This window comes from Brassica napus, chromosome A9 (assembly GCF_020379485.1).
Source record: "Brassica napus cultivar Da-Ae chromosome A9, Da-Ae, whole genome shotgun sequence".
Taxonomy (NCBI): domain Eukaryota; kingdom Viridiplantae; phylum Streptophyta; class Magnoliopsida; order Brassicales; family Brassicaceae; genus Brassica; species Brassica napus.
This window is the reverse complement of record NC_063442.1, coordinates 40,989,761-41,013,001: the sequence shown is the minus strand read 5'-3', so window position 1 is coordinate 41,013,001 and position 23,241 is coordinate 40,989,761. Positions and strand designations below refer to the sequence as shown.

Sequence of the window (23,241 nt, the reverse complement as noted above, 5' to 3'; positions counted from 1 at the left end):
AATGTAACTCTTGTGGAATAATATTTTGTGCAACATAAATTTGCGATTATGGAGATGCCAATCATTATTTCAAAGACTTGGATGTCATTTACAACTTCTTCAAGATAAGAGCGATGCTTGATTAAGATATAAAAAACATTACTATATGATACTTTAAAGTAAGAGCTTAAGATAATAAACTAACATTAACACTTGTCACTTTTTTTTGATGTTGCTAATTTTTTTTTCATTTTTTGTGCAAACGATGACTGTGAAACAAAACAATATAATAATTTTATGGGGACACGTTAGAAATTATGAAAACGATTTGGATAGTTTTTATTTTTTTTGGTAAAAGAGTTCAGATTAAGAAAAAACTCAAGTTGATATGTTCTATTACCGCTCAGATTTAAGCAATCTGCTGGGCAATTGCCTTTATAAGGCACTATGAGTTTAATCTTAAGCTTCGCGAACTCATGCCCTTGGAAGAGCATTTGTCGATCCAGGCTCTCATCGACCATGCGCCCAAAAAATATCTAAAATCTGATGGTTCTTTCACAGTTTTCATTTTTATTGGGAATATATTATTTTGTTTGTCTTATCTTCTCTTTTATCACCGTATACCATTTTTCCATAAATCTATTTAGTTGCTTATATTATATAGTCACAACCAATTGACATTACAAAACATGATTGATAGTTTATACTGAAAAACTTCAATAAATAGAGTAAATGATAAAATTTTCTTGAGAGATTTTCTAAAACGTAAAGAGAATGATCTCGAGTTCCTAAATCATTTGGTCTCTGGTAATGTAAATAAAGAATAAGAGGGCAAAAACTATAGTCGACCTAAAAGGCTTTTATTTCATTCAAGCATCAGCTTTTTAGAACCAAAAAATCAAAGAACGTTTCTAAACATAGTTAGTTATTGGTATCTAAATTGATTATAACTTTATAAGACAAAATTGCATTTTAAGCATTCATATTTTTAAACAAAAATGATGTTCATGTTCGTTTCCCTTTTTCTTTAACTTAGTTATCTAGAGAAAAATTATCTGACGAAACAATTATTAAAAATAAAAACTAATAGAAAAATAAGAACTAGTGTCCAAATCCGAATGACACAATCGAATATACTTCAAAAAAATATGCTGATTTGACGAGAATTGTTTTAAATTACCAAAAATATATCATTTTGTGATGTTATTGTTAAGTTATAATAAGCTCTTGTTTTTGGCAAAAAAAAAAAAGCACTTGTTTGATAAAAAAAAAAACAAAAAGAAGCTCTTGATGATTATTTATGACCCAGTAATTGGGCTTAACCCGGTTATTATAGCCCATTAATGAACTTAGCCCGATAACACGAGCCCATGTAATCCTAATAGGCGGCGGTTATGGTTAAATAAGGAGAAGCCGGGAAAATCACGAAAGGTTAAAGAAAACAGTAACCAGAATCTGTGAGAATTTGATTAGAAGAAGAAGTAGAAGGTTGAGGAGGGAGAAGACGAGATGGGAGAGCGGAAGGTGCTTAACAAGTATTATCCGCCGGACTTCGATCCGTCGAAGCTTCCACGGCTCCGGCGACCGAAGAACCAGCAGATCAAAGTTCGTATGATGCTTCCCATGAGTGTCCGATGCAGTACCTGCGGAAACTACATCTACAAGGGAACTAAATTCAATTCCCGTAAAGAAGACGTCATCGGCGAGGTAAATTGATTTTTTTTGTTTGATTCCAATTCGGGATTGTTGTCCTCAGTTCGTGAATTGAATCGATTTCAGATTTGGGGGTTTAGGGTTTTGAGAAATTGGGATGTTGTTTAGGCTATTGATAAGTTACATTCACCATAATGTGGTTCGAACTGCTTGAATTATTATCCTTTGATGCTTTTTGGTTTTCAATGTGCAGACATATCTGGGGATTCAAATCTTTAGGTTCTACTTTAAGTGCACCAAGTGCTCTGCAGAGCTGACTATGAAGACTGATCCACAGAACTCTGATTATATTGTCGAATCTGGGGCGAGTCGTAACTATGAACCCTGGCGTGCTGAAGACGAGGTAAGGACTTCAGACTGTATCTTTTTGAGGATTGTTTCAGACACGTTTGTAGTTTTCTAATTTACTATGTTTTCTTTTCTGTACAGGTGCTTGATAAGGAACAGCAGAAAAGAGATGCCGAGGAGATGGGGGACGCTATGAAGTCTTTGGAGAACAGGACTTTGGATTCTAAACGAGAAATGGACATTATAGCCGCTCTTGATGAAATGAAATCAATGAAGGTATTATGAGACTGATGCTCTGTTTCTCTGTTGATCTCAGTGTTTCAAATCTGATACATTTATTTATTTTATGCTTCAGTTACATGCTCTGGGAATAAGTCTGTTTTTTGTATTGATTTCCTTTTGCTTTGTTTTTTTGCAGTCTAGACACGCTACTGTGAGCGTAGATGCAATGCTGGAGGCCTTGCAAAGAACAGGCGCTGAGAAGGTATATGTTCCTGTTACTTTGTTCATATATGTAATGTTTTGAGACTGTCTTCACGAACGACTTGTTATTTTTAAGTCATATATGAATTGAAAATTCTACTTTTCGTTGTTTTGAGAATCCATCTATCTTCTGTATGCACATTGAAAATCCATCTATCTATGGTCGTTCTTGAAAATTGTTATGATACGTTATACCTCTGGCTGAGCTGTTAATGGTTTTATGTCTTTTGACAGGTCAAACGTATAGAAGAAGAAGATGAAGCAGTAATAAAGTCGATATTTGGTGTAAGTGTTCATATCATTCTTTCGTAAATGTTGGTTCCTCACATTACAGTAGTTTTGCTGATTTATTTGCTGTCTTATCTAAACGCAGAAGCAGAAAGAAGTTGTTAGGAGAATTGCAGATGACGAAGATGATGAGGATGATGATGATAGTGATGATTCTCCCAGCCTTCATAAGGAGAAGAAAGGATCATCTTCAGATCTTTCAAAGGTTTCCTTCGCAAAAACATTATTTCTTTAAGCGTTTTCAAATATGGCTCTTCCTATCACCATGTGCCTTTGGAATCAGGAATAACTGTTTAATTCTTTTAATTTTTTAAACAGAAGAGAAAGTCATCAGAAGAAAGTCCAAGCAACCCTACAGATATTTTGACTAGTTCTTCTACAGGTGGGTTTTCAATCTTTCTTTTCAAGTTTACTGACGTTGATTTCTAAATTTTTGGTTGAATACACTTTACCAAATTTCTCCTTTTGATCAGAAATTCCAAAGGAGCCCAAGAAGCGAGCTACCAGCAAGCAACCTTTCAAATCCGTTCACATAACAGTCATCAAGAAGCAATCTCAGCCAAGTTCTTCGACTACTCCAGCTCTTGCAAAGCCAGAGAAGGAGAAGAGCGAGGGTGTGGCTAACACTGGATTAGCATCTTTATTCCAGAACTATGGTAGTAGTGATGAAGACGAGGATTGAATCATTTTAGTTTTTTTTTGTTCTCCACAGGTTTCACACTTTCACAGATCTTATATCACTGTTTTGAATTGGAGCCATCATTATACTGTTCATGTAAGAGATTTACTTGAGTTGATATCAAAATGCATATTTCCAGAAATTTGTTTATGAAATTGATTTTGCAGACAAGAGAATGAGGATCTTCAAATCATTTGGATTGACCAACTTACAAACAAATACAGCAAAATGCATCCTAATAAAGATCCCAAAAGGTGTCTTGCATCTCTCACTTTTGCCCTTTCTTCTTCCACAACTCACCAAACATCTTCATCCCAGAGCTCTTCCTCTTCCCACTTCCCAATCCGTCCTCAGAATCATCACCCATTCCTGACGGTTCCACGAACCCAAGCACTGCACTAGGATCAAACAACCCATTTGCAAAACACTTCTCCCCTGACCCATATCGGTCCCGACCATTCATCTCAAACTCTCCAGAAAGAACTGCAGCTGCAGCATCTGCCGCCTTCCTCCACTGCTCTGTTTGAACCCTCAGCTTCTTCATCTCACTCTCTAACGCTGCTTTCGCTTCTTCCGTGGACTCTAGCCTCTCCTTAAGCTGAGCTGTCTTTGCTCTGCTTTCTTCTAACTCGTCCCCGATCCGACTCACCTTTGAAGCCATCTCCTCCTCATTAGCTTTCACGTTGGACATCTCTGAAGCCGAGTCGCTTAACTGATTCTTCAAGCTCTCGTTTTCTTTCCCTAGTGATTCATATTCTTTCTCCATATCATAAAGTCTAGCTTTCAACATCTTGATCTCATCTTCTTTTGCAGCTTCTTCTTCTACTAGCTCAATCTTCTCAACGGGTACCTCAAACACATCAGTCTCTTTTTGAACATCACCAGGGATTTCGTCTCTATCAACTGTACCAGCCTCAGAAGCAGATCCTTTCACACGAGCCAGAGGGTTTGGTTTCTTGGATTTGTTATTGTCATGAAGAAGCTCATCCTGAGCTTGTTTCTTGACAGCTTCAGCATTTGCCAACTGCTCTTTGAGCAATCTTAGTTCCTCTTGCGCCTGTCCTAACTGCGACTCTAGATCCGAGATTCTTCCCCCAAGTTTCTTCTGACCAAGCGGATCACTGCGAGCCCCACTGCTTCTAGGAGATCTACGGTCAACAGCTAGCTTAGAACTCCGGTCAGTAGTGATCAGACGGTTGGGATGATTGGAGGCAGAAGTAGATGATGAAGTCCTCAACCTCGGAGCTTGTTGCCTCTGAGACACCTCTGAAACTCTAAAGAAGGAAACACCAGAACAGTCACTTTCCATTTACTTATATATCAGATCATACAGAGATGGAGATCAAATGTAGTCAGAATCTTTACCTTGGTCTTGGCATTTTGATTCTCTGCAGAGGATTTAACTAAGACGGAAACCAAAGTTGGTGGAAGCTCGAAGCGTTATCAAGTTCTTGTGAAAATCTGAAGCATAAATTAAAGAAAAAGCAGATGTCATTTATTACAACAACTACCAAAAGCCATGACTTCTGTCGGGGAATTTCTAGGATTTTTTTTTTCCTAAGGAATTTACTTAGATAAGGTAATTAAACTTGAAACTTTGCCCAAAATAAGAAAAAATAAAAACTTATCAGAATCTTCAGTGTCTTTCACGATGGTTTTAAACTTTTATAAAGTAAATGACAGAGAATTATCAAAGCTACAAGAAATTTGGAGAACTTTATCGTGTTATGTGTTCGTTTTCACTTTCTAAGCAAGGTTTCGACGACACAAAGAAGGATTGAAAACTTACCTTAAAGGAGATGAGAAATTCAAGAGGTGACTTAGAGAGAATATGTAGAAATAGTCAAAGAGATATATTAAATATGAAAAAAGATAGAGAGATTGTCTTCGTTGGCTGGTAGTGAGCTGAAGATAGGAACAATGAAATAAAACCAGAACAAGACCCAAGATCAGAGTGAGAGAGAGTTGTAGTGTAACGCATGCACCTTTTCGAAACAGACAGCTTTATTTGAAGACACTCTCAAAAATCAAGAAGCCTTGAGACAGAGAGAGAGAGAGAAAGAGAAATGTGTTTTTGAAGATTTGAAATAAAGCTGATGAAGTTGGGCGTAGTGAGATTTTAAAATCGAGGGACCATTTGGGGAGACAAAGGGGCAAAAGCGTAATTTCTAGCCTTCCAATAACGTTACAAAATGTACACACAAGGCAAAACCAACCATTATACATATAAAACCATTTTTTGATCAAAAAAGAAAAATACATATAAAACCATGGACAATCGGATGTTCTAGACCAGAATCTGACATTAGCGAGAAACTGAGGATGTAATCATGTATACAAAAAGTTGCGGGAACTGAAGCTGAAATTAACCATCGATGTGGAACATTTTGATTTTATTTATCGGCATTCCGTGATAGATATATCTACAGACAGACAGCTGCATATGCATATAACTATGTAATTATGTTAGTTTATATTAAATACGCACACATGTATTTACCTACATATCAATATTTCTGACACTCTTGTTTCTTCTTGTCGGTTTTATACAAATATCAATTTGCAAGCCCTTTTATTACTCTCCTCTAATTTCGATGTTTCTTTTTGTGATCTCCCAGACGTTGAGAAACCAATTTGATGTTTGTTTATTAAAGGAAAATAAAAAAAATATTTGGAACAAACCAAATTATATGTATATATATACGGTTTCCGTTTTATTTATAAATATCGTTTAAAGTTTTTGCACTCAAATTTAAAAAATTTTAAATGTTCTATTTTATCCATATTTAATACATAATTTTTTGTTTGATTTTATTATTTAATGAACTAAGAATAAAAATAAAAACTGAAAAAATATTTAGTATTTACTTTGAAAATGTAAAACGACGTATAATGAACAAAAATTTAAAAACTAAAACGACACTTAATATAAAATATAGAAAATATCATTTTTTAGTGAGAATTGAATTGTAGCTATGTATTGATGGCAAATGTGTTCATGAGCCATTCCAGGATAAATTATTAATGGGTGTATAAAAATGATAAATATATGTATATATATATATATATATAAACTGTGATTGTGGGTGCATCGAACTTCCGTCCTTGATAATTGGGTGCATTCCTTACCAACTTGGCTAATTTAGTTATAATTTCTATGTGTAGCATGAAAATTTTAAAATAATTATGGGTGAACTTGCACCCACAAGCAACAACGTAGCTTCGCCCCTGTGGGTGTTCATATAACTAAACAATTATTGTTAATGTATTTTATTTGTAGCTATATATTTTATTTGACACTGTCACTAATTAATTTGGATTTAATTTTTTTTAGTTATTGTCATTAGCTAGTAGGTGTAAGCTGGCTCTATCATTTGTTTAGATAAGAATAATTGAATCATTCACCTGAAATCCAGTTTCACGTGTTTACAATTAGAGATAATTAGTGTAATAATTTTTTTTAAAAATCCGAAAGTGTGTATTGTTCTTGATGTAGAGATGAATTTAGAAAGAATGAAGTGTACTGATGATAACATGTAAGTTCAGTTTTCTTTTTTTGATATTTTTTTTTGGTTAACATAGACAATTTTTTTAAGTGATGAGTGAATGAAGTATTTCAAAGTATTACTATTTAAATTTGATAATTTCCAACTTGGAACATACCCCAAGATAGGCTTTGTACTAACATAGGTTAAGCAAAATTAGAAATGGGACTATAATAAATAATGGTACTCACATTTATATTTAGAGAAAACACTTCGATTTATTAGTTCAATGTAATTTATAGTAAGTGGACAGACCAAACTGTAGTGTACTTAATACTTCAAGAATCACGGAGACACGGACAAAGGCATGTGATGAGGAACGGTACGTAAAATCTCTAAAACCCTAAAGCCCCAAAGATGGCACCACAATTCAATTTATGTTCTCCTCATTTAAAATCAAAGAGACCAAAGCATGTGAATCTTCATTTTGTCGTCCTTTTTGACATTTCCTCACCTACTAACATAACTATTCTTTTACTCGGTCCCGTACCAGATGAAAAAACTGGAAAACCAGATGAAAACGAGTTTATGAGTTCCTAAACTCTCTTTGGATTTGGGAGCCAAGATCTGAATTCTTATACCACTATATACTACTTCCTTCATCAAGACAAAATAGTATATAAGATATTCTTAGTTATTTCATATATATAACATGGCTTGCATTACTGATGTTGTTAAGATCTTATGTTTGTTTCTCTTGTTCGTTGCGGTTGCATGTCGTCCAAGAGCCGTCTTTGACGTCCGAAGTTAATGGTGCCAAAGGCGACGGCAAAACTGATAATGCTAATGTACATATGACATTTTCTAACCCATTTTTATAATTTATTTGATATGCAATTTGGTTGGATGTAATCTATTTTTTTTGTCTGTTACTATAGTATTATAGGCTTTAAGCGTAAGAAACAGAATTCACATACCGAGAGGAACGTTCTATATGAGTGATGTCACATTCAAGGGACCATGCAAAGGTAAAATAGTGTTCTTCAACAGTGGAACCTTACTGGCTCCTGCCAATGCCAAACATATCAAACAAGACGTTTGGATAAATTTCCGGTACGTAGACAATCTCGCCATCTCCGGTAGTGGAACCATCGACGGCCAAGGAAGTCACTCTTGGTCATCCTCCAATACATGCCAAAAGAATATATAGTACGATTTTGGCTATTACTTTTGAATTTTAAATTTATGTTTTATAAAAAAAAAATTTAAAAGTGGTCTACACGGCAAATCGGTTATAACTTATAAACTAAAATGAATTTTTTTTTTATAAATTGGTTCTAGTCTCTTATAAAACATCTAATCACGGTTAGTAAACAATCTCGTCTACTATTTCAAATTTGATAGAACATTTTTGCAAACATTTTTCGCCTCTAATCCTGAGTCTTTCTACAATGTTTTCATGCCTTTTTGTAATGGGATTCAAATCCGTTAGACACTCAAAGATAAGAACACTAATATCACTCTACAGCAAAGCGGAAAACTTGAACATCTTCGCCGTCGATCACTTCAACATTACTCACTCCTGGAAACAGCCCCAACACCGACGGAATCAAGATTGGTTCGTCCAGCAACGTCAAGATATGGAACAGTCACATCGGCACCGGAGACGACTGCATTGCAATAGTATCCGGAAACACTAACATCGATATCCATAACATCACTTTGTGGTCCCGGACATGGGATAAGGGTCGGAAGCTTGGGAAAGTACAAACAAAGAAGAACGTCGAAGGTGTTAGGGTTAGGGACACGGTTTTTATCAGGACAAGTGACGGTATAAGGTTCAAGACATGGGAATCTTAGGTTACGAATCGAGATTCTTATACGAGAATATCAAGATGGTTGATGTAGGACACCCTATCAACATCGAACAGAAATATTGTCCTTACCCGCCGTGACCAAAATTAGTAAGCTTCTTACGCAAGAAACAAAGCTTCTCTTTCTTAATTTAACCATGATCTTATTGTCTGCAGGGAGATTCTCATGTTCAGATCAGAAACGTGACGTTTAAGAACGTCAAAGAACAAAGTGGCTGTGAATCTGCAATGTAGTAAAAGCTTTGCTTGCCGTGGTATTCAGCTAATCGACATCAACTTAATACATAAAGGACCTGAAGTGATTTTGTCTTTTGTTGTATTTAATATTTAGTATTGGCGTAAATGTGATTACATCCTAGAAGTCGTTTCAAAAGAGAAATTGGGTTGGTTTAATATGACTATTTTTGTTTGATTGATGATATATTGATATCTCCCAATAACAACATTGTGCTGGATAACTTTTGATTCTTCGAGATGGATGGAATTAGAGAACCCACCAGATAGCAAGTTAAATAAGTTTATATTCAAAGAGACAGAGACTACATTATTCACAATCACTGATTTGGGTGTAGCTAATGCAACCACTGATGAGAGTCTTCCCTCGTGATCGTAATACCTTTTATTGATAATTAACAAGAGTTGAAAGAGAACCAGTTTTAGATACTAGATTCAAGAAGCTTCATGACAGATGTTTGATCAGGCATGCTAGGTATTGCACCCTTTACTTGGACACATAGAGAGGCAGCTGCAGCTGTAGGAACCAGAAAAAAGGATTGAACCGAAAGTGAGACAAAACCAATATAAGCATGTGTTAGGAAACTAGATATAGTAGTGTTTGTAACTAATTTACTAGCAAATCTCAAGCACTCTTCATGAGACTTGCCCTCTACCATCGCCACCGCAAAAGCTGCTGTGAAAGTATCCCCAGCTCCTGTAGTATCAAGCACTTGTGAAGCCGGTATAACTGACTGCTGAATAAGTTTTTAGCCTTCTATGAATAGCGCAGATCCTTTAGACCCCAGTTTCACTATGACTTGCTTAACTCCCTGAGAAAGAAAAAAAACATAGCTTAAACCTTATCAACTGGATTCAAAACATGCTAAGAAAGGGAATTACCAAGTTATGACACTTTGCAACAGCCTGGCTAATCTGTTCAAAAGTTTCAGTAGGCATTCCAGTCAAGCGACTAAGCTCAGTTTCATTAGGGCTCAAGATGTCAATGGAATCTAAAAGCTCATTAGGGATTGGTGTATCCATTCCTCCCACGTCAAGGATGACAGGAACACCTACTTTCTTCACATCCTGCATAAAAAAATAATAATCCACTAGTAACCTAAGTACACAACACAATTTGTATTAGTAATCTCAACATGATGTACTCAAGCATATTAATCAATTTATTTAAATCATATTCCAAAATCTAAAACTATGTTTTTAAGACAACACACATTATTATCTCAAACTGTGTGTGTTTTAAGACAAGACACACATTACCTTAGCAACTTGAATATTGAAAGAATCCGGAAGATCTCTTTGCAACAACACAACACCAGCATTCCTCACGACCTCAAGTTCATCATCGCTTATCTTCTCAGGCCATCCTCTCATATTAGCACCACCTACGATAATAATCGAGTTTTGACCGCAGCATCACAACCGCGTGTCCCGTCGGTTCGTCCGTCACCGATCTCACGTAATCCAAATGTACTCCACACTCATCCCCCAACGCAGCTGCGATGTGCGCGTCGTCTCCCAAACGGGCAAACGGCCCACGAAATAAGTCGGATAAAGCAGTTTCGCTCCACACGCGGCTTGCCCTGTCTTGGCTGATATCGTTTCGCCTTATTTCGCTAAATGTTTAACCGATACTTAAACCGTACCAAGCATAAACCGGATTTTGAATTTTCCCACCACCATAAGAACGATGACGCATGCAGTGACCTTCTTCGATTAAACTTAATACAATAGTCGAAGAAAACACAAGCAAGTACAAAGCCGGTTACTACGCTCATATTCAGAACACACAATAAAGTCAGATATTGCATTAATTTCATCAATTGTTGACCAAAGAAAACTAATTCGTCAATACTTTCATTAGCATGCAAGAAGGGAATAAACTTTTGAGTAGATTACGTTTCCTTTTCACTAGCTTTAACTTTCAAAGTCAGAGATTCAATCATTTATGTTTTTGACTTTAATGTTAAAGCTAATGAAAAGGATATGTTCAGTCAAGTCAACTTCATAGTATTAAAATGCTAAGTACACATTTTATTTATTACTAGTTTGGAAATTATTTTAATGCGAAAGTTAATGCATTCAGTATTAACCAGGAAGCAAAAACCAATTCAATCTCTTTTTGTTGACTATCTCCTCTATATAAATGACCGAACCTTGCTTCTTCTATCCATAATACACTTAAAACACCAAAACAAACACATTAGTATATCTCAGTGAGGTTAATCGGAAGAGCAACAATGGCGGACGAGGTGATTCTGCTGGATTACTGGCCGAGTATGTTCGGAATGAGGACGAGGGTTGCTCTAGAGGAGAAGAACATCAAGTTCGACTACAGAGAACAAGATCTATTCAATAAGAGCCCGATTCTCCTCGAGATGAACCCGGTTCATAAGAAAATCCCGGTTCTCATCCACAATGGTAAACCGGTTTGTGAATCTCTCATCCAGGTCGAGTACATCGACGAGACTTGGCCAGGGGGCAACCCATTCCTTCCTTCTGATCCTTACCAAAGAGCTCAGGCCAAGTTTTGGGGAGATTTCATCGACAAAAAGGTAACTAAAAAAACTTTTCTAAATATTTAAGCTTTTATTAGAGTTTGGTTTAATGTGATTAACAATTGTGGTTTTTAGGTGTATGGTCCAACGAGGTTGATCTGGGGAGCGAAAGGAGAGGAGCAAGAGGCGGGGACGAAGGAGTTCATTGAGATGCTCAAGATGCTAGAGTCTGAGCTTGGAGACAAGACTTACTTTGGAGGCGAAACATTCGGTTATGTGGATATAGCTATGATTGGATTCTACTGCTGGTTCGACGTTTTGGAGAAGTGTGGGAATTTTAGCATCGAAGCAGAGTGTCCAAAGCTGATTGCTTGGGCTAAAAGGTGTATGAAGAGAGAGAGAGTGGCTAAGTCTCTTCCTGATTCAAACAAGATCACTAAGTTCGTTCCTGAGCTAAAGAAAAAAATTGGCATCGAGTAGTTCTGTTATAATTTAATCTGTGTTCTGTCTTTTTTGTACCTTTTCAGTTGATGTTTTGTATTCCCTCCGTTTTTTAATATAAGTCGTTGTAGAAAATTTTTTTTGTTCCAAATTATAGGTCGTTTTCGGTTTTCTATGTAAAATTTATTAGTAATCCCCTATATATTAATTGAGAAACATTTGAAAAGTTGTAACCTCAATTTTGTATTAATTAAAAGAAGCCCCAACGCATAGGTGGCACTCAATTAGGTAGTCAATTACATTCAACTGAAAAATAAGTAGGTCCACATTCGATTTTATTGTTAGATACATAAGTTGGTCAAACTATATGATATAATAATATGATATGATATTTTCTTTCCTAAATAAAACCTACGGAATTACCATAAATGACTAATATATATATATGACAATTAATGATTTTAATAATAAAGATTTGATAACAATTTATATCTCCTCCATCATTTTTTGTTTAATTTTATATTATTAAAATAAATTAAACAATCAAATTAGCTATAAAAATAAAATTTAGATTTTTTCGTATATGTTATATTTTGAATTTTTAAAAACGACAATAAATGACTAAAACTATTAAAATTATTATGTTAAAAATTAATGATCAATGGTTTAACATTTTTATTATAAGAAGATACACATGATTTTAAAACCATATGAGTAAAAAATATCATTTAATAATAAAAAAAAAAATATATATATATATATATATAGATTAAACACTATATACCATAAGATTACATAAATATTTTAATATCAAAACTTTCAATGAATTTTCAAGAACATTTATAAATTATAAACTTATTAAAGATTTCAGATTGAAAATTTTGTTATCGATGATTTAAATATTTTGTTATAAAACGATATGAATGATCATAGAACCGTATGATTATAAATTCTTATTTAATAAATAACTATACAAAATATACTATTCTTAGAAAAATAGGTTGGTCCATCTTAATTTATATTACACTTTTTATTAAACTAACTATCGAATTGATAAATAACGTACCAAAAAATGTTTTTCAATTTCCTTAAATAAAAGCTACGAAATTACCTAATATGAATAATAAATATTTGATAACAATTTTTGTATCTTAGTTCTTTTTTTTTAATTTTATATTATTAAAAGATATTTAAAAATCACATTAAATATATAATAAAAACATTTATATTTTTTCTTATATGTTATATTTTGAATTTTTCAAAACGTCTATAAATTATTAGAAATTTGAAGATTCCCACTCTGAAAATTTTGTGATCAATAGATTATTAGAAATGTTTATCCCGCGCAAGGCGCGGGTTTTATCCTAGTTAATGTTGTATGACCAATGGTAATATATCTTTTATTTTTCTATTGGTTGAATTGTGGTTAGGTAAATAATTAATGATGTTTTTGTTTAGAAAATATAAGAAATTAATGGTTTTCTTAATCTACGTGCATAGCTGTAAAACGACTTATATAAAAAAACGGAGGGAGTATATTATAACTGCTAAAAGTAAATAAAGAAATTTAGCAATTCATATATTAAAATTACTTTAAAAAATTAAAAAAAAAAACAAAAAAAAATCAATGTCGACTTACAAAAAAGTCTACTCACTAATGACAATTGAATCTAGTCATTTAACCAATAAAAATAATTATTTTTTAAACTTATGTATTAAAATTATAAAACAATACTCCCTCCGTTTTTTAATATAAGTCGTTTTACAGTTATGCACGTAGATTAAGAAAACCATTAATTTCTTATATTTTCTAAACAAAAACATCATTAATTATTTACCTAACCACAATTCAACCAATAGAAAAATAGAAAATATATTACTATTGGTCATACAACATTAATTATTAATAAATTTTACATAGAAAACCGAAAACGACATATAATTTGGAACAAAAAAGTTTCTCTAAAACGACTTATAATAAAAAACGGAGGGAGTAAAAAACTAGATGTTTTGATATTTTAGAAAAAAAATAAGAAATAGATATATTATCAATTCAAAAACTATTAGAATAATTATTTTATGCTTTTGAAATATTTAATAATTAATTAAACATTAATTTTTTATATATGGTAAAAATATTTTAATAAAATATCTTTTACTATGTAAAATAAATTTGAAAATATTCATATATACATAAAACTATATACATAGATTTATATTTATTTATAAAATATTATAATGTAAAATATTTTTGAATAACATAATATAGAATCTTTTTAGTTAATGCTCTGATTATCAAATTAATGAAATTTATTTTAATTTATGGATAATTTTATATTATCAAATCTAATCTAATTATTTATTAAGGGTAATAAGGACTTTAAAGCTCTATCTTATGTGGTATACATATATATATATATATTAAAATAAAGTTGGTTTAATATTACTAAACCAAATATAGTATAAGCATATATATCATATTTTAATATTACTAAAGAAAATAAAATATAAATTTAATTATGATATTATCGTTAGAATTACTAAATTATTTATTAAAATTAATAATTAAACATAAAATATGACTATCCTAAAATTATGTGAAACATGACAAATTACTAAAGTAAATATAATATAAATTTAATTTTGATATTATCGTTAGAATATTTTAATTAATCTTAAGATAATGATAAATTATTATCTAAATTACTAAATTATTTTTAAAATTATTTATTAAGATTAATAATTAAGCATATAATATGATTAAACCTAAAATTACGTAGAGCATGACAAATCAGCAAAATCAGTTCTCAAATAATAGTATAGATAAAAATAACAAAAAAAAATATATTGTTGTAGACTTATCTAGAAGTCTACATAACCGAAGCAATTTAGCCTAACTAGATTTTAACCCAAATTAAATTTAAAATGTTTTAACCAAACCGGTAAATATGTCCAACATATAAATACAGTTTTATTTGGTAAAAAAGACAGAAACCCTAGGTGCCGTTGTCTCTCTATCTCTCTCACTAATGGCCTAATGGGCGATTTCCGGTGATATCTCCATGCCATTTCCGCTGCTTTCCGGTGGTTTCTTTACGCCGATATTTTCTAAACCAGAAATCAGCGGAAATCGCCCAGTTCAGCAATGACCTAAACTTAAAGAGGAAGTAATGGTAAAAGGAAGAGAAACATACGAATTCAGGGTTTCATGTATAAGTGACACTGACAAACAAAGTGCAGAGGCTTTCTCAGGGTTTAGACTCGAGTAGTTTACTCGTGAGAGATGGATTCAGGATTAAGTGTAAGTATGTATGGTATGGAAGAAGTAGGCAAATATCTTAACTTCAGTCTTACAGATTTATGGACTTTCAAGTAAGACTTAGCATCTATTAGCGTGAAAGGAGTGAACTTTTTGCCTACTTCACCCATACATACAGACACGTAATCTCTAATCTATCTTTGATGAGAAGAATCAACCTCCCATCACTGTACAAAAAAAAAACAGAGGATAAGTAACAATAATTAGCGGTGGAATGAAAATTTAAGACGGAGAGCGAGATTTGAGTTTGAAATCATTCTTTCTCAGGCAAAACAAACTGATTGTTATCAAAGTGTCAGTCTTTTTCTTCACTAGATCCTCTGAAGTTCCAAAACAAAACACATTCGATGCAAAATAATGTGAACTGAGCTGGAGTGAAGCCTAAGCTAATTGAATACCCAAATGTTTGAAACAATGGCAGTACCTGCGAAGCGAGGTTTTATTCTCGATCTCAAGCGTTAACCATCCATCGAGATAGGTGTTGTAGATTCAGATTCCTCCCACCGAGTGACTCCAGGCCAGCACCGATGACTGTCACTCGGTAGATCCGTTTGGGTCACGACTTACGTAGAAGATACAGAGCCCGCTATCTAATAGGGCCCAAATAACTTTCCTTTATTAGGGCCTAAATAACTTTCCTCAGTGTTAATCTTGTAATAAAATTAGCTGACATTGTTTAACACGACGTTAATGAAAACAGAGCCTCTGTTTCCGTTTCCATATGCATTATCTTTCTTGTTGCGCAAGAAAACAGAGTCATTGTAGGAGGTTCATGCCACTTTGCGTACCATAGTACAAGAAAACGTTAGAGAATGTGGACAGCAGAGTTCACATCTTGTAGATTATTTTACAAATATTTGGACATCAAACTAATAATTCAGGAAACGTGAACAAAAGGAACACACCAATGCAAATTCTGATAAGGGAACAACTGAACACTCATAGTTTTGGAACCAGACTGTCTCGTGTCTCACTAAATCCCAATCTTGCTAGAATTTCTGAACCTAACTATCTCGTGTGAATCTTGCTAGATTCTCTCGGGGAGGTTGTAGATATAAGTTCCATTGAGGCATAGACATTGGGAGATTTGATTCACCACTTGATTGTGATATAACAAACTAAGTCCCACATTGGAGAATTAGACAAGGAGTGTCTAATATATAAATAGATGTCCAACTCTAATAGTACGAGGCCTTTTGGGATGGAAACCAAAAGTAAATCCATGCGGGCTTGCCAATTAGGCCCAAAGTGGACAATATCGTACTAATCGGATAATATAGAGTTGGACACGGGATTTCACAATCCCAACAATTGGTATCAGAGCCAGGTTGACGAGAAATCTGCAAGAAAGACCGAAATACCCTTTGAGTGATGAATGAGTGATGAATGGGTATCCTATGAGTTATGAATGAGAGGTGTGTGGCAGAAATCAAGTCAGAAGATTCTGGAAGTCAGTTGTGGGACACGAGATGAATGTGATCCTTAGTTTGAAGGGGAGAATGTGATATAACAAACTAAGTCCCACATTGGAGAATTAGACAAGGAGTGTAATATATAAATAGATGTCCAACTCTAATAGTACGAGGCCTTTTGGGATGGAAACCAAAAGTAAATCCATGCGGGCTTGCCAATTAGGCCCAAAGTGGACAATATCGTACTAATCGGATAATATAGAGTTGGACACGGGATTTCACAATCCCAACATTGATCACATGACATTGAGACAGAGAGAGAGGGGAATAATCGAATAAGGTTGTCGAATAATGCTGCCTCCGAAAACTGAGGTCTTGTATTTTGGGTGGCCTCGACTGTGTTTATGTGAATTTTTTTTTTATTACAAATTTGGGGGTCTAAAACTGTTTTTTAGAAATCTATTTGTATGTCATTTTTTTCAAAAGATTTGGGGTCTGTACAAAATGTTTCACTTAGCATGGCCCACAGTTCCGTGTAATGTATAGTTATAAATAAGTCGTAGCGATCCGGTTACTGATATTCAAGCTGAGACCTAAAACAAACCAAGTCTCTTAGGTCTACCTAAAATATTACACAGATTATTAACCCAGTAACAATATTATTCACTTCGAAGATTTGCATAAACCACACAGATTAAGAAGTTACAAGGAAGAGCAGGAATCAACGACTAAAGCCGTAAGAGTGACCACTAACGTTTATTGGTGGAGAGGCTAACAAATCAAAGACAAGTGCACGTAGAATAATTATAAACCATGCGAGTGTTGACAAAGAAGCTCTGCGACAGAGTCTAAACCACTTAATCGAGAAGACTTGAGTTCAGTTTTCAGTCAATCAAAATAATGTTGTCTTAATTTAGTCAGCATCAGAGAGAAATGAGAAGTCTCTTTGCTTAAATATCTTGATCAGAACCTGGGTTCTCTTTAATACGTTATATCCTAGATGTGCTAACATATATGTATACCTGTTTGTTGTTTCGTTTTACCCAACCGTACCCGACAACTTTATGAGATTAGAACAATAGTTACGGACACCATCACAATTCACAACATATATGGTCAACATCAGAGCAGAAGGAGAAACTTCCCTTGCGTTATTTTTCTGGACTAAAGAAGATAAACCATATGTTTCCCTTGAGACTAGCCAACAACAAATCTCTGATTATTTCGTTTTAAGGATTGATTCTTCCAACAGGCAAAGAAGCTCGGATACACTAGCCTTTGCAAGCCATAATGATTGGCTTAAGAGCACGAACCTGAGAAGAAACATTTAGACTTTCCTACAAGAAAATTGAAAGACGGTCCTACTCCTAAAGTTGTTACACGAGTTGTCATTAGACTGACTTTGCAAGCAACATAATGGAAGTGTATCTCTATCATACATAATTTATAAACCCTAGACTGACAAACCAAACACGAATCCAGAAACCATAGAAACAGAGACATAAACACCATCACGATCATTGATAGTATTATTGCTTGGGACAATAATATGTTTTTGGGACATATAATATGACAATAAATGATGATTTATTTTTAGGACAAACGAGAAGACACCATGAAACGTAGAAAACAGAAGAAACAGAGGTAGGCAAAATACAATTTCAGAAGAAAAAAAAGAGAGAAACAGAAAAACAGTTTAGAAGATCATCGATCGGGTCGTACATAAAGGTAAGAAACGGAGTTTTGTGGCTTCGTCCTCCCATTCAACTCTTTCTAACCACTCTTCATCATCGTACTTTATGACAAATTTTTCAACGTCAACCACGCTTTTAGAATTCAGAGGAAGCTTTCTCAGCTTCCTACAGCCATTGCTTAGGCGGAGACGTCTCAGACGTTGAAAAGGCAGAGAATTCCAGTATATGCTCTTAAGCTCAGGCAATTTGACAAAATGAAGGACTTCTAGTTTCCGGAAAGGAACAATATTATTCTCTAAAACACTCGCAGCTTTCTCTTTGCTTATTATATCCTCTAGTTGCACTGAGTCAGCCACAAGGTTCGGAGCGAACAACAGCCACGTCAAATCCTTTAAACCATCACAGTTACTTATCCTCACATTAGTGAGGTTTGAGAAGCATGGACTTGTCAGGCTTTTGTTCCATAGTATCTTCTCACAGAGACCTTCCAAAGCTGGCAAAACTATTACTTTTACTGACTCTTGCCCAGGGTCCTCGATAGAAAGTTGTTGGATGCATCTTCCAATTCTGGGGTCATAGAACAATTTCTCCCCTACCAATGTTCTTGGCGAGATACTTAGGCTTATATACTCTATATGTTGTAAGAGATGAAGCTCCTTCATGAGGCTTATATCTAGCCGCACTTTGGAATGTAGTAGTTTCAGTGTCCTCAAGCTTGACAATTCTGATATCCCATCTAAACGCTCAAGGCTCCTCGTCCACTCCAAATTCAGATGTGTTAGCATTTTCAACCAAAAGGTACTTCTGATATCTTTGTCCATGACAAGTTAAGATATTTCAAGGAAACCAAACTGCACATATCCATTCGAAATCCACTGAGATTATTCCCTGATAAATCCAAAACAAGTAGTTTTGGCATAGACTGAAAGAATCCATCTGAGATCTCCACGAGTTCGTTTTTTCGAAGGAAGAGGGTTGTAAGTTCAGGACACTCAAGGCTCCCAGATATTGTTTCAATATCATTTTTCATCAACGAAATTCTTCTCACATCTTTCCAATTCTTCACTTCGGGTATTTCACGTATCCCGGTATCAGCTTGTACAATACATCTTTCTTTATGCTTTCCTAGATCTGAGGCTATCCACATGGCCATCTCCCGCACCACATCATGCATTTTTACTTTTGATTCCTTCTTGTCATCTTGCAACAACAAACATGCACGGACGAGGGTCCCGAGTATCTCATAACCTTGGTTCATTGCCCTCTCTCTACCTCCCTTCTCATCAATGAACCCCTCTCCTATCCAGTACTCTATCGATTCTTCTTTATCAATAAGACCATCTTCAGGATACAGAGAGCAATATAGAAAACATGACTTGGTCATCTCACCATCCAAATTATCGTAGCTATACTTCAATACCGGAAGAATCTCATCTTCCACGCCTGAAAACTCTGTGGCGGATGAAGTCAACACATCAACTGCTCGACGCCACTCTTGTACTGATCTTTTTCTCGCCATTGTTTCACCGATGACATTAAGGGCCAATGGTAGGCCACGACATTTCCCTGCGACTTTCCTTGCGAGCTCGGGAATGTCTGGGTGGCTTCCCAACGTGTTTTCCCCGACTTTCTTTTTGAACAAATCCCAGGCTTTGTCCGTGTCCAGACAACAGACTTCAATCGGGTCATCAACCTCCATGCGTCCACACACGTCTTGAGAACGGGTGGTAAATGCTACTTTGCTTCCCGTTTCTCTGCTTGGATAGGGGACTCCAATCGTACTTAAATTCACTTTCTCCCATATATCATCCAGAAACAACACAAACTTCTTCCTCTGAAGAACCTTGTGGATGTCATGGGATCTCTCCACGTCGCTTTTCTCGTCCCACTCTTTCCCCCCAACGCCTAGCTTTTCACCGATGCTCCCCTGAATCTTATGGGCTGTTGCATTTTGAGACACAACAACCCATATCACAACATCAAACCCACCAGTTTTATTAGAAAGCCTATTGTTGATCTGCGTGAGAAGGGTGGTTTTGCCAACTCCACCCATACCATACAGACCCACAACCCCAACTTCATCTTCCATCAGACGGTTCCATACCATTTCCAGCATTGTTTCCTGACCAACTACCGTCGACTGGACAGGCAACTCTTCACCCTCAGCTATAGGAGCTGCATCTGTCACTACATCGAATTCTCCTTGAGAGATAAGACTCTCTACCTCCCTCAACATCAGGATAACCTTTTTCCCATAACGACAGCTAAGTTTCATACTTTTAGAGCATAATCGGCAAAGACACAACCTTTGAAGCTCAACGTCACTAGTATTAAGAAGCTCATTATATTGGTTTTCCATTGTGAGGATACTGTTAAGCCATACCTGGACTTGAGCAAGTCTTCGACGATGCGCAGTAAACTCTTCTCTGCCTACCCTCCCTTGAACATCATCTCTCTTCGCCTTGAGCAATCCCATGGCTTTCTGGAGAGTCGCTAGATTCTGGGAGAGGTTGTGGATATAACTTCCTTTGAGGCATAGATATTGGCAGACTTGATTTACCACGTTATCACATGACACTGAGACAGAGAAACAGCCTCCCATTGCTTCAGAGAGAGAGAGAGAGAGAGAGAGAGAAGCTAAACAATTATAATAAGGTTGTTGAATAATGCTGCCTACGGAAAAGTAAAGAGCATTATTGCAAAAGTCCAAAGGTGCTAGTTTTTGCCATCATAGACAATCAAACCTACTCCTTCTTTAGTGTAAACCACTTTCTTACATATTATGGAAACAACCCACACGTAATCTTTTTTTTTAATATTTCTTTTCTAACCGAAGACCTGGGTCTTATATTGTATAATTATCAACTAGTTGATGTTCTGCTTCTTGTGCTGACTAATATATATACACCTAACAACTTTTAATTCTAAAGTTTGTTTTTAATAAAAATTATTAAATTAGATACAAATTTAGATTAATATTATAATTATAAAACTTCAATATTTATATTAGTAATCAATGTGTTAAATTAAGTTATTTTATTTTATATTTTTATTTATGAGATGTAGATTTTAGATCATTTTTTTCTATGTAATAATCAGATTAGGTAACTTGAACTTAAAATTAAATACTTATTGTATTTGGACTGAAAGGACTATAATTAGTTACAACCGATAAAAAGTCAACAAAATAACAATAGCTTAAGAGTGGTCAATCCGGTAAAACCAAACCATTTAAAACCGAACCAAAATAGAATAAATAGTTTGGATTTGGTAGTATCAAATAAACTGAATGAATATTATTTTGAAAACCCCAATATATGGATATGGTTCAGTATATTAATTGATCTAACCGAATAAACTACAGAAACCGATTAATTAAAATATGTTAATATACTTATATATAAATTTATAATAATATGTATTTGGATTAGTATTTCTAATAAAAATCAGAGAAATTGAATATAATATTGGTCGTTAAAACTATAAACTAAATATAAGATAAACCATTTGCATTAGTAATCTCAACATGATGATGTTAAAAAAAGGGAATTTTAAAAAAATTATCAAAAAATATCTCAAGCATATTGATCAATCTATTTAAATCATATTCCAAAGTCCCAAACTATGTTTCAAGACTAGACAAAACTGTGTGTTTTAAGACAAGACACACATTACCTTAGCAACTTGAATATTGATGAAATCCAGAATCTCTCTTTGCAACAACACAACACCAGCATTCCTTACGATCTCAAGTTCATCGTCGCTCATCTTCTCAGGCCAGCCTCTCAAGTTAGTACCACCTACGATAATAATCGAGTTCTCACCGTCCGATTGCAGCATCACAACCGCGTGCCCCGTCGACTCGTCCGTCACCGATCTCACGTAATCCAAGTGTACTCCACACGCATCTCCCAACGCAGACGCGATAAGCTTTCCGTGCGCGTCGTCCCCCAGACGACCCACTAAAGGGCTGTTCGTTTGGTTGCCGCAGGTACCGGCGGCAGCGGCAACGGCAACGTCAACATTCTGCGTCAACTCTTGTTCGTTTCGTTGATGCAGGAAGCTGCGTCTGACGCCGCGTCCTGCCCTGCGGCTGACGCCGATAAAACCTGCGGTCGCGATATAGTATGCGGCAGCGTCTGCAAAACGAACAACAACTGTTCTCATTGACGCTGCCGCTGACGCCGAAACCTGCGGCAACCAAACGAACAGGACTTAAGTCGGATAAAGAAGCTTCGCTCCACAGGCGGCTTGATTCGCGCCTTTTTCCGCCGGCGAGCGCTTGCCCTGTCTTGGCTGATATCGTTTCGCCTTCTTTCGGTAATCTATCGATCTCCACGTAGATGTCGGCGTTCGCTGATCCCACAACCACCAGCGGCGGCGCGTGGGAGTCAAATGGAGATTTAGCATTCCGGTTTGCTGATGAGTCGACGGAGAGTGAGAGAACACGGATAAATCATCTCGGAGCAGGGCGGTAAAATCGAGATGGGGTTGGATTCACAATGGTGATCGGAGGCATCACTCTATTGAATTCAATGTTTGTTTGGAAACTAGAAAATGATATCCCTTTCATCATCTTCTTACTCGCCGTACGCTTTTTAACCTGAGTCAACGCACGCAGACAAGTTACAAGTGATCAACTCTTTATCTTAGACGCGCGTCGCTGTTATGTGAAGTTATGCTCTTAATGTTAACCGATACTTAAACCGTACCAAGCATAAACCGGATTTTGAATTTTCCCACCATCATAAGAACGATGACGCATGCAGTGACCTTACAATAGTCGAAGAAAACACAAGTACAAAGCCGATTACTACACTCATATTCAGAACACACAATAAAGTCAGATATTGC

The 23,241-nt window shown here is 35.4% G+C and overlaps 4 protein-coding genes and 2 pseudogenes across 5 annotated transcripts; 3 read left to right on the top strand and 3 right to left on the bottom strand.

Moving 5' to 3' along the window:
* The first annotated feature begins 1,378 nt into the window (after positions 1-1,378).
* LOC106434924 (splicing factor YJU2) lies at positions 1,379-3,572 on the top strand. The gene is made up of 8 exons (XM_048741670.1): positions 1,379-1,686; positions 1,886-2,035; positions 2,122-2,256; positions 2,399-2,464; positions 2,698-2,748; positions 2,837-2,956; positions 3,070-3,133; positions 3,225-3,572. Exons 1-8 carry the CDS (start codon positions 1,489-1,491, stop codon positions 3,431-3,433), a joined length of 993 nt encoding a protein of 330 aa, XP_048597627.1. The 5' UTR covers positions 1,379-1,488; the 3' UTR covers positions 3,434-3,572.
* A 23-nt stretch (positions 3,573-3,595) lies between these two features.
* On the bottom strand, positions 3,596-5,822 carry LOC106434922 (interactor of constitutive active ROPs 1-like). Of its 2 annotated transcripts, none has more exons than XM_048741669.1 (3): positions 5,416-5,822; positions 4,796-4,891; positions 3,596-4,704 (listed from the first exon to the last, which is right to left on the bottom strand). In XM_048741669.1, exons 2-3 carry the CDS (start codon positions 4,807-4,809, stop codon positions 3,699-3,701), a joined length of 1,020 nt encoding a protein of 339 aa, XP_048597626.1. In that variant the 5' UTR covers positions 4,810-4,891; positions 5,416-5,822; the 3' UTR covers positions 3,596-3,698. The 2 variants fall into 2 exon arrangements, with proteins under 2 accessions (XP_048597626.1, XP_048597625.1); XM_048741668.1 differs by having other exon boundaries at positions 5,220-5,821.
* Positions 5,823-7,627: 1,805 nt separating this feature from the next.
* Positions 7,628-9,120, top strand: LOC106434903 (annotated as a pseudogene).
* A 10-nt stretch (positions 9,121-9,130) lies between these two features.
* On the bottom strand, positions 9,131-22,963 carry LOC106434904 (annotated as a pseudogene).
* On the top strand, positions 11,153-12,092 carry LOC106434897 (glutathione S-transferase U25). The gene is made up of 2 exons (XM_013875749.3): positions 11,153-11,578; positions 11,657-12,092. Exons 1-2 carry the CDS (start codon positions 11,264-11,266, stop codon positions 11,999-12,001), a joined length of 660 nt encoding a protein of 219 aa, XP_013731203.2. The 5' UTR covers positions 11,153-11,263; the 3' UTR covers positions 12,002-12,092.
* On the bottom strand, positions 18,264-21,018 carry LOC125578568 (disease resistance protein RFL1-like). The gene is given in 2 exon segments (XM_048741666.1): positions 18,264-19,177; positions 19,180-21,018. Coding segments are annotated over 2 exon segments (2,598 nt in total). The 5' UTR covers positions 20,990-21,018; the 3' UTR covers positions 18,264-18,389.
* Positions 22,964-23,241: the final 278 nt, after the last annotated feature.

Bases quoted from the DNA above. Each gene is read 5' to 3' on its own strand.
- LOC106434924 (XM_048741670.1), top strand. From the start codon at position 1,489: ATGGGAGAGCGGAAGGTGCTTAACAAGTATTATCCGCCGGACTTCGAT. The intron at 2,257-2,398 runs GTATTATGAGAC...GTTTTTTTGCAG, and splicing joins ATGAAATGAAATCAATGAAG to TCTAGACACGCTACTGTGAG. The intron at 2,465-2,697 runs GTATATGTTCCT...GTCTTTTGACAG, and splicing joins AAAGAACAGGCGCTGAGAAG to GTCAAACGTATAGAAGAAGA.
- LOC106434897 (XM_013875749.3), top strand. From the start codon at position 11,264: ATGGCGGACGAGGTGATTCTGCTGGATTACTGGCCGAGTATGTTCGGA. The intron at 11,579-11,656 runs GTAACTAAAAAA...TGTGGTTTTTAG, and splicing joins GAGATTTCATCGACAAAAAG to GTGTATGGTCCAACGAGGTT.